Source organism: Dipodomys ordii, unplaced genomic scaffold, assembly GCF_000151885.1.
Source record: "Dipodomys ordii isolate 6190 unplaced genomic scaffold, Dord_2.0 Scaffold26, whole genome shotgun sequence".
Taxonomy (NCBI): Eukaryota; Metazoa; Chordata; class Mammalia; order Rodentia; family Heteromyidae; genus Dipodomys; species Dipodomys ordii.
In genome coordinates this window covers 15,183,996-15,193,449 of record NW_012267242.1, presented here as the reverse complement: position 1 = coordinate 15,193,449, position 9,454 = coordinate 15,183,996, and the positions used below count along the sequence as shown (strand labels likewise).

The 9,454-nt window shown below is 49.3% G+C and overlaps 3 protein-coding genes across 7 annotated transcripts in view; 1 reads left to right on the top strand and 2 right to left on the bottom strand.

The window, feature by feature from the left end:
- Positions 1 to 2,593: 2,593 nt before the first annotated feature.
- On the top strand, positions 2,594 to 3,144 carry Dpm3 (dolichyl-phosphate mannosyltransferase polypeptide 3). Of its 3 annotated transcripts, none has more exons than XM_013015138.1 (2): positions 2,594 to 2,673; positions 2,790 to 3,144. In XM_013015138.1, exon 2 carries the CDS (start codon positions 2,795 to 2,797, stop codon positions 3,071 to 3,073), a length of 279 nt encoding a protein of 92 aa, XP_012870592.1. In that variant the 5' UTR covers positions 2,594 to 2,673; positions 2,790 to 2,794; the 3' UTR covers positions 3,074 to 3,144. The 3 variants fall into 3 exon arrangements, with proteins under 3 accessions (XP_012870592.1, XP_012870591.1, XP_012870593.1); XM_013015137.1 differs by having other exon boundaries at positions 2,600 to 2,665; XM_013015139.1 differs by having other exon boundaries at positions 2,613 to 2,652.
- A 1,162-nt stretch (positions 3,145 to 4,306) lies between these two features.
- On the bottom strand, positions 4,307 to 6,938 carry Slc50a1 (solute carrier family 50 (sugar efflux transporter), member 1). 3 transcript variants are annotated; one of them, XM_013014967.1, is made up of 6 exons: positions 6,775 to 6,938; positions 6,039 to 6,116; positions 5,775 to 5,898; positions 5,002 to 5,163; positions 4,756 to 4,875; positions 4,307 to 4,678 (listed from the first exon to the last, which is right to left on the bottom strand). In XM_013014967.1, the coding sequence occupies exons 2-6, from the start codon at positions 6,098 to 6,100 to the stop codon at positions 4,577 to 4,579; spliced, it is 570 nt and encodes a 189-aa protein (XP_012870421.1). In that variant the 5' UTR covers positions 6,101 to 6,116; positions 6,775 to 6,938; the 3' UTR covers positions 4,307 to 4,576. The 3 variants fall into 3 exon arrangements, with proteins under 3 accessions (XP_012870421.1, XP_012870419.1, XP_012870420.1); XM_013014965.1 differs by lacking the exon at positions 6,775 to 6,938 and adding an exon at positions 6,348 to 6,471; XM_013014966.1 differs by lacking the exon at positions 6,775 to 6,938 and adding an exon at positions 6,348 to 6,471 and having other exon boundaries at positions 5,002 to 5,145.
- A 1,409-nt stretch (positions 6,939 to 8,347) lies between these two features.
- Efna1 (ephrin-A1) overlaps positions 8,348 to 9,454 on the bottom strand; it is a 7,412-nt gene continuing 6,305 nt past the window's right edge. Inside the window, exons 3-5 of the mRNA XM_013015071.1 lie at positions 9,311 to 9,376; positions 9,101 to 9,151; positions 8,348 to 8,943 (exon numbers count right to left, since the gene is read on the bottom strand). Coding sequence (XP_012870525.1) covers positions 8,837 to 8,943; positions 9,101 to 9,151; positions 9,311 to 9,376 — 224 coding nt within the window. The 3' untranslated portion in view covers positions 8,348 to 8,836. The remainder of the gene's footprint in view (positions 8,944 to 9,100; positions 9,152 to 9,310; positions 9,377 to 9,454) is intronic.

The following is a 9,454-nucleotide window of genomic DNA, read 5'->3' as shown; positions in this document are numbered from 1 at the left end:
CTTTTTTCTTTTTGCTTATGTGGTGCTGAGGAATCAAACCTAGGGCCTCAGGCATGCAAGGCAAGTGCTCTACCACTGAGCCACCTTCCCAGCCCTGCCTTTTTTTTTCAGAAGAGGTCACATGGACCAAATCTCCCCCTCTCTATATATCTTTATACATATATCTATATCTATACTCATCTATCTATCTGTATAGATAGATATAATATATCTATATCTATCTAGCTATATATATATAATTTTTTTTGTCGGTTGTGGGGCTTGAACTCTGGGCTTGGGCTCTGCCCCTCAACTCTTCATCTCAAGGCTAGTGCTCTACCGTTAGAGTCACAGTGCCATTTCTGGTTTTTGTTTTTGTTTTCTGTTTATGTGGTGCTAAGGAATCGAACCCAAGATCTTGTGCATGTGAGGCAAGCACTCTACCACTGAGCCACCTTCCCAGCACTTTTTTTTAAAAATAGGAAAACCAATGTTTTATCAGAATGTTGGTACAAGAGAGACATGGCAAGCAGCCAGGCATAAGAACATTTTTTTTTGTCAGAGACTGGGACTCGAACTCAGCGCCCGATGCTTTTGCCCATTGGCTAACACTACTAACTGAGCCATGTCTCCAACCCCAAGGGTTTTTTTTTGTTGATCATGGGTCTTGAACTCGGGGCCTGGGTACTATCCCTAAGCTCTTCAGGCTAGTACTCTACCACTTTGAGCCACAGTGCTACTTCCAGTTTTCTGGTGGTTAATTGGAGATACAAGTCTCATGGCTGTCTCTGAACTGTGATCATCAGATTTCAGTCTCCTGAGTAGCTAGTATTATAGGCATGAGCCACTGGTGCCTGCTATATGTATATTTGTTGGTCATAAAGCCTGAACTCTGGGCCTGGGTGCTGTTCTTCAGATCTTCAGCTCAAGGTGAGTGGTGCACTACCATTTGAGCCACAGCACCACTTCTGATTTTCTGAGTGGAGATTAGAGTCTCACAGACTTTCCTGACTGGGCAGCCTCCTAAGTAGCTAGGATTACAATCATGAGCCACTGGGGACCTGCTTTGTTGTTTTTGTTTTTAAAATACTGTATGAAGTTATTTTTTTCTTTCATTTTTTCCCCTTTGGTGTATATTCTGTTGTCATTGTATTTGATTTGGGTACCCTGTGCCTTGTGTATACACTTATCTGATTTGGGGAAGGGAAGGGAAGAAAATTATAAGACAAAGGACAAAGGGTGAACCAATGTAACAGCAAGCCTCACAAGACAATATGTTGGAAATGAACCTTACAAGTGTGTGTGTGTGTGTGTGGGGAGTTGGAGGAGAGGGAAAGTGGGAGAAAAATCAGGGAAGGAGTAACAATGTTGTACAAGAAAAGTACTCATTACCTTATGTATGTAACTGTAACCCCTCTGTACATCACCTTGGCAATAAAATTAAATTAAAAAAATAGAAAATTAAAAATTAAAAAATAGGAAATAAGAACAAAGAGTTTTGTTTTTGTTTCTGCTCTTGGTGAAGATGGAGTTGTCTATTTTTGTCTTTTGGTGTTTTTAATTTGTTTTAGTTTTCTTGTATGCTTGCTTATCTGTCTATGGGGCAGTAAGGGCAGGCACAGAAATGGAGGGATAAAGAGTGAACAAATGCAGCAATGGCACTCACTAGACACTATGTTGAAAATGAGCTATACAACTTATGGGTACAGGAGTGAAAAACTGGGAGCGAATGAAGGGATGATATTGCCCCAAAAAGAAATGTAGTTACTACATGACTTATGAAACGGTAACCCGTTTGTAAGTCACCTTATAATAACAATAATTTTTTAAAGCCTCTGTAGAAATAGAAAATAACCCCATATTATCTTATTCGGAATCTCTCCCCTGTCTATTATTAAATTGTACTATTTTCTACCAAATTATAAATTTTTGAAATAATATATATTCTTTGTCTTTTTTCTAATGATGTAACGCTTCTGAGTAACTAACTAACCATTTAACAAAATGAATACCAGGAAGTTAAAATATGTTTTTTAGGGGAAGTGTGAGAAGATGCAATCATTAAATTACTGTAAATTACGTAAAAGTTGAACCAAGCTAACTTTCGGGCAGGGATGGGGGTGGAAATAGGGGAGAACAATGCAAGGGGTGGCACTGATCAAAATTCACTGTACTCATAATCTGACCTGAGGAATTGAAACCCTTTCATACAACTACTTACAAAAAATAAATTAGCTCTGAAAAAAAAATCCATGAACCCTTCCAAGCCCCCCCCAAAAAAACCCCACAATATTTGAACGAAATGTGTCAGTGAATGAATAGATTTTGCGCCGAAGAACTGAGTTTAAAAGGGAACAATATTACATCTTCCACCTTGTTGCAACATTTAGGGATGTCAAGCTTTCTACAAGTCCCACGCCAGCTTAAAACAGGGCTGCGAGGAAGGGAGGCGAGGCAGCGGGCCCCTTCCAGATGCAGCCTGCGCGGTTCGCAGAGCGGAAAATTCTGAGCGTGGTCTGAACATTGGCATCACCGTGGAGCCTGCCAAGCACCACCCTAAGAACTACAACTCCCACAAGGCCGTGCGGGGGGGCGCGGCGCGAGCGCAGGGGACGTCAGGACGATGACGCCAGCCCGGGCAGCGCCGAGAGCAGGACTGGACGCTGCGGAGTGGTACGTGTAGATGGTACGTGTTTAAGTCTAGGTAGTGGAGAGGGAGAGGCGGGTGGCTGCCATGAGGCCTGAGCCCCAAATGTGGAGCGGGACAGTGGGAAGGCAGGCAATCCGAGCTTTACTTTCTCTTCCCACAGTGACCATGACGAAGTTAGCGCAGTGGCTTTGGGGACTGGCGCTCCTGGGCTCCACTTGGGCAGCCCTAACCATGGGCGCTCTGGGCCTGGAGCTGCCCTTGCCGTGCCGGGAGGTCCTGTGGCCGCTGCCCGCCTACTTGCTGGTGACCGCCGGCTGCTACGCGCTGGCCACTGTGGGCTACCGCGTGGCCACTTTTCACGACTGCGAGGACGCCGCCCGAGAGCTGCAGAGCCAGATCCAGGAGGCCCGAGCTGACTTAGCCCGCAAGGGGCTGCGCTTTTGACGCCTCCCACCCCATTACAGTCCAGACAACCTCCCTCCCACTCCCCATTAAAGAACAGTTTTGTTTTCTAATCTTGTGTGGTTTGAGTATGGCATTGAGGACTGTGTATACGGGAGAGAGAGAGAGAGAGGAGAGAAAAGGGGGGGGGAGAGAGATAATATCTCAGACCTCAGAGAGCTACTCAGGAGGCTGAGATCTGAGGATCACGGTTCAAAGCCAGCCCAGGCAGGAAAGGCTGTGAGACTCTTATCTTCAATAAACCACTAGAAAGCCAGAGGTGCTGCTGTGGCTCAAGCGGTAGAGGTAGAGAGCTCACCTTGAGCTGAAGAGCCAATGGACAGCACCCAAGCCCAGAGTTTAAGCCCCACGACCGACAAAAAAAAAAGAAATGTCATTTCATTTTCCTGATCCTTTTAACCCTTGTCAGGAAGTATTTTTTTGGGGGGGGGGAGTTATGAACAACTTACACCAAATCTGGCAGGAAATACTTTAAATTCTTTTCATATCTTCCAAGGTGTGTGTGTGTGTGTGTTCTAGGGCTTGAACTCAGGGTCTGGGCACTGTCCCTAAGCTTTTTTTTGTCGGTCGTGGGGCTTGAACTCTGGGCCTGGGCGCTGTCCCTCAGCTCTTCAGCTCAAGGCGAGTGCTCTACCACTTGAGCTACAGCACCACTTCCTGTCCCTAAGCTTTTTTATGCTCAAGGTTTGTGCCCTGGCTTTTTAGTGGTTAATTGGAGATAAGAGTCTAATGGTCTTTCCTGCCTGGGCTGGCTTGGAACGGTGATCTTCAGATCTCAGCCTCCTGATTAGCTCTCTGAGGTCTGTTCTTTCTTTTTTCCCCACCTCCCTCCACATTTCTCCCCCCCAAACATTTTTTTTTCAAGGTCTGCTTTTTTCTTTTTATTCCCCTGCCAGTCCTGGGGCTTGAACTCAGGGCCTGCACACTGTCCCTGAGCTTCTTTTGCCCAAGGCAAGCTCTCTACCACTTGAGCCACAGTGCCACTTCCAGCTTTTTCTGTTTATGTGGTACTGAGGAATGGAACCCAGGGCTTCATGCATGCTATATAAGCACTCTATCACTAAGTCACATTCCAGCCCAAGGTCTGTTCTTTTAAAGGCCTTCCTTGGTCTTCCCAGCTTCCTATTTCTTTTAAGTTCATTTTCTGAGCCACTAACAGCCTGAGAATAACTAGATCTGCCCTTCACCAAATCAGGAATAAAGAATGAGCTATGATGGACAAGGACTGAGGAAGAGTTTATTTTAAGGCACATTCTAAAGATAGCCTGATCTCCAAAATTTGAAGAAAAAAAAAGATAATCTTTTAAAAAAATAAGTGATTTCATCCCTTAGGTTCTACCTGTTCTTCTAAGTAAAGCTCTTTCTTTGATCCCTTTGATCTCTAAGTCATTTCTTTTTCCCACTTGCACCCATGAAACTGGTCATCAGGATGAGCTGAATAAAAGGCGCTCTCTTTGGTATCAAGTTAGCATTAGGTGGCCGTGGTCAGGTTTGCAGGAGCCGATAATTCCTGTCTTGCTCTGGGCGGTACTTCCAGAAAAGCCATAGTCGGATAAAGCTGGTGATGATTCCTGGAAGGTTGGGCACCTGAAATCAAAGGGCTGTTAAGAAGAGAGGAGCCAGTTTTCCACTTGGCAGACTTGTCACAACGTCTGTTTTCTTACCATAATATAAGGATCTTTAAGTCGAAACCCATAGAGGGACCAGGAGGCAGAGGTAAGGAGGGTGGCAATGGTAAGGGAGAAGGAGAGACGCTTGGTTGACTTTGTCTGAATTACCTTGGCCTGTGGGAAAAGGATGAGAGACCAAGAATTTCCTCATAAAAAAGTCAAACTATTTCTGTGATTGGTTACCCAACCCTTTTGTCCTGTCTCTCACTTTCACCCAACTTTCTGGTCAGCCCTACTCACCAAGTCAGCCAGTGGTGACAGGTACATGCTGATAGTAAAGACACTGCAGAAGAGGCCCAGTTGCTGAAGCTGGGCTGCAGGGTCTGGCACCAGGAGCCAAAAGTAGCCATAACCCAGGAGAAGGACCCCCAGCAGGGTTGCAGTCTGTAGGAGTACAGTATGCTGCAGGGGAAAGTAGTCATACTTGCAGATGTGCCCCAAAACACTCTGACCTCTCTGCTTGCTGAATTCATCCATGTCTTCCTTCATACTCCAGTGTGGGAGCTAACCTCTGCTGCATCTTTCCATATTGCTCTGTTACATTCTCTTCCCCCCAGTGATTTGATGGAATATTCTTATCCACACAACACTGGAGACCTCCACAGAAGGCAAAGGTACCCCCCCCACTCCCCATGAACTTTGCACACACAGTAGGAGCCTGGTAAATGCTTGTGTGATTGAGTAGGGAAACAGCTAATCATCTCATTCTCAGCCACTGGTCCTGGTCCCCAAGGAACTATGGAAACAAAAGCCCTTTCTCAGCCTGTTTGGTAGAAGCACAGGGCAGCACAAGCGCCCCTAAGCTAGGTAAACTACTAGCCTTGCTAGAGTAGGGGGTCATATATCAGTCTGCGAGGGCTCGCTTCTTAGAGGAAGGAGAAAGGAAAGGCTGGAGAGCCTTCGAGGGAAAGGAGGCCATGCCAAGCTATTAACAGTTTTCTAGGAAGTAGTGTTTGCCCTGCCAACGAAGCAGGGTGTGCAGCAGAGAGGTGTGTCCAAAGGAGGGCTTCTACCTTCTGAGGGCAGTAGTGCAGATACACCAAAACATACAAGGTCTGAAGCACAGCACCCACAGTGTTGACGACGATGAGGGTCCCGTCTCCCTTCAAGACCCCATAACTCAGCCAGCTCAGGTTACTGCAAAGAGGAGGGAAGCAATATAGGCGCATAGCCAGCGGGGTTGAATGTGGCAGGGGGTTACCAGGAGCCTTCTGCAGCGGTCCTCCTGCCCTTCCTCTGCCTCCCTTATCCGTCCCACCTCAGGCGTCCACTCTCACTTGACATCCGTGGTGAGAAAGGGCAGGAACTGGACGCTGTCCACACTGCGGGTCATCTGCATGTGCCTGAGGTCCGAGCTGTAATGGGGCCCCGAAGGGAAGAGTGGGATGAACGGGCAATCTCCGGAGCTTCTCACCCTCCCCAGAGCCCGCAGACCCGGCCCCCAGCAACTCTGCCCTCGCAACCCGAATCCCCTCCACCCGATTCCACTTGGGTCCCGGGCGCAGCCTGGGGCTGTGGTTAAGTCTCTATCCAATATTCTCCTGACTTCCTGGTCCTGCCCCGACCCAGCCGGGCCGCGCTCTCACAGGCCGGTGGAGAACATGGCGAGGGTGAAGAGCACGCAAGCTCCGGAAAGGAGCGAGTCGGCCACGTCGCCCGCCTCCATCCCGCCAGAGGCAAGCGTCGACTAGCTCCGAGGGACCAGCTAGCTCCGAAGCTCCGCCCCAGAGCCCAGCCCCACCCCTCTAAGACCACGCCCCTGCCGTCCCTCCGGAAACCGTGCGGGAACCCCGTCCGGCTCGAGAGTGCTGTACCGGAACTACAGCCCCGTGCCTCTGAGCGCCGGGTCGAACACGGTCTCTCGGCCGCTGGTTCCCTGAGTCCAGAGCTGGAGGGCGCCCTCTAAACCGCGGTCGCTCGGTGTCCTAGAGCTCCGTGCCTGTCTCCCCCTCGTCCCCACCGCCCCCCGCTCCCCCGCCACACACACACTGCCACTCCTCACACTCTGCTTACCCCGGGACTCAAGGAGTCCCCAGCCTCGACTCGTGCTTTCCCACAGGTGCCAGCGCCCAGAAGTTAGACCCATGCCTCCTACCTACAGCTCCAGATCAACCTCCCTTGCCTTCATTACCATCTTTGTGGGATGCTCTCCTTCAGCTACAAGTCCCGCTTTACATGACCGGCTCAACCCACTGTCGCCCCTATCACTGACCTCCTCATCCCATGACCCCCTCATCCATCCTACTTGCTGTTGGGAACTTTCCCTCCCATCCTCCCACACACCTCTGCCAGGCAGCGCTGTGGGGTGGGGCGCACGCCTCAGCTGGCGTCCAGCTTGCCTGACTCACCCAGATGCAGAAGTACCTGCACAGTTTGCCAAAGCCCAGCGCTGAGGGGGTGGGAGTGGGGTAGAAGTTGGACAGGAAGAGCTTCCACAGTAGGGTGCGGAGTACAATCTGCAAGATTGCTGTGGGAACACTCTTGTACTGAGTAACTCTGAGAAGGAAACACCCCACCCTTTTGGCCTGGTGAGGGGCAAGTTCTCTTGAGAAGTTTATACTCAGTTGCTTAAATTCTCTCTCTCCCTCCTGTATTTTTATTTATTTTTTTGTCGGTCGTGGGTCTGGGCGCTGTCCCTCAGCTTTTCAGCTCAAGGATAGCACTCTACTACTTGAGCCACAGCGCCACTTTCGGCTTTTTCTGTGTATGTGGTGCTGAGGAATTGAACCCAGGGCCTCATGCATGGGAGGCAAGCACTGTACTGCTGAGCCACCTTCCCAGCCCCTTCCTCCTATATATTAAACCCAGGGCCTCGTGCATTGCTAAGTAAATGCCCTACCACTGAGTTACATCCCTAGCCCTTTATATTTTTCACTTTGAGGCAGGGTCTTGTTAACTTGTCCAGACTATCTGAAACTTGCCGTTTTCCTACCTCAGCCTCTAGAATAACTGGGATTTCAAGGATGTACTACTACTATTCCAGCCCAGTCCCAGTTACTTCTGACCTAGTACACAGCAGGGACTCTTTGAACAAAGTCAACAAGGAGGGACAATAAAGCAAACATTTCCAAAAACAAACAAACACATCGCTTTATTTTGAGACAAAAACATTGTATAAAAAAAAAACTCCAGTTGTAGAAATCAGTAGACACACGACAAGTTTATATACAATACTGTACATGTGGGCCCTGCCCTTTAGGCTACACTCTAGGCAGTGTGAACTCTTGGGCACTGCCCTTACAGCTATACTCTTCTAAGAACAGGTTGGCACAGCCCCCCTGCTGGCACAGCTCCAAGGAGTGCTGCCCCAGATGGGGAGAGGATGCAGTGCCTGGCTACAAACCCCTCTGTGGCAGCTCCACAGATGGAACTTTTTTTTTTTTTTGGGTCCAGTCGTGGGGCCTGAACTCTGGGCCTGGGCGCTGTCCCTCAGCTCTTCAGCTCAAGGCTAGCGCTCTACCACTGAGCCACAGCGCCACTTCTGGCTTTTTGCTTATGTGGTGCTGAGGAATCGAACCCAGGGCCTCTGGCTTGCAATGCAAGCACTCTACCACTGAGCCACCTTCCCAGCCCCACAGATGGAACTCTTGCTGGGAGATTCTGGGTCAGCCCAAGCACACTCTCCTGTACCTGGCTCCCATGCAGGAAACTCTCTCTTGCTTTTTCCTTTAGTCAGTTCATCTGGATGTCCTGTCTCTCTCTAGGAGGGGCACCTTGCCAAGTGTAGTGTCCATCTCCATGGCCTCCGGCCCCTTCCAGCTCAGTTCCCAGTGGGTCCTCTCCAGGGACCATGTCTGCACAGCTTGTTTCTTTGGCTTAAAGGCAGGGATGGCAGGGAAAGGACTGTCCTGCTTTTTCCTCCATTCCTCTGAAGCGGAGGTGAGGATGGTACCATCAGGCTGGTTGCCCTCCTTCGGGCTGAAACCCTTAATACTGACCCGTTTTGAGGCTGCTGGGTGGCAGCTTGTGCATGTGATGGGAGTGGTTCCCAAGGCTGGAGTTTGGGGACAGGTTAAGGGTGCCTGTTCCTGTCTCCTCAGCCCAGATCCAATCCTTAATCCAGAGGTGCACACCTTCACTGAGTTCGCAAAAGTAGAAGAGGCAGGAGCAGCACAGCCCAGGCAAGTGGGAAGAGGCGGGGGGCAGCACTGTGACCGATGCTATGTAGAACCTCTGCATCGTCTGTTAGATGAGAAGACACAGGCCTCATGGTAAATGGCTCCACTATTTGAACTACCCTTTAGTTTTTAGGATTTTCCCAGCCCCTGCCTATACCCATCTCCTATACCCATCCCATCCTTTTCAAGCAGATCCCTTCCTCATTTCTAAAACTACCTACCTGCTTGAAGTCTTTTCTCTTGTTCATTGGCATGGGCTTGAGGACTGTGAGCTGAAAGACAAGAATAGAGACAGATCAAGGATCATGACAGGAAGGCACTGGGGTATAAGTTCCACGTGGGCTGGCAGTGGAACTTCTCTACCATCCCAGACCACTAGACCCACCCAGCTTAGAGATGGAGGGAGAAAGCCCACAGGGACTGACACTCACTGATTTTGCCATCGACCGTCACCTTCAACTTCAAGCACTGGTTTTCTTGGTGGTAGATGGGTTTGGCTACAAGACAAACCCCCAGGAAGTCAAGTAGAGAAGTTTTGTTGGCACAAAGTTAAATAAGCCCAAATGTAACAGGTA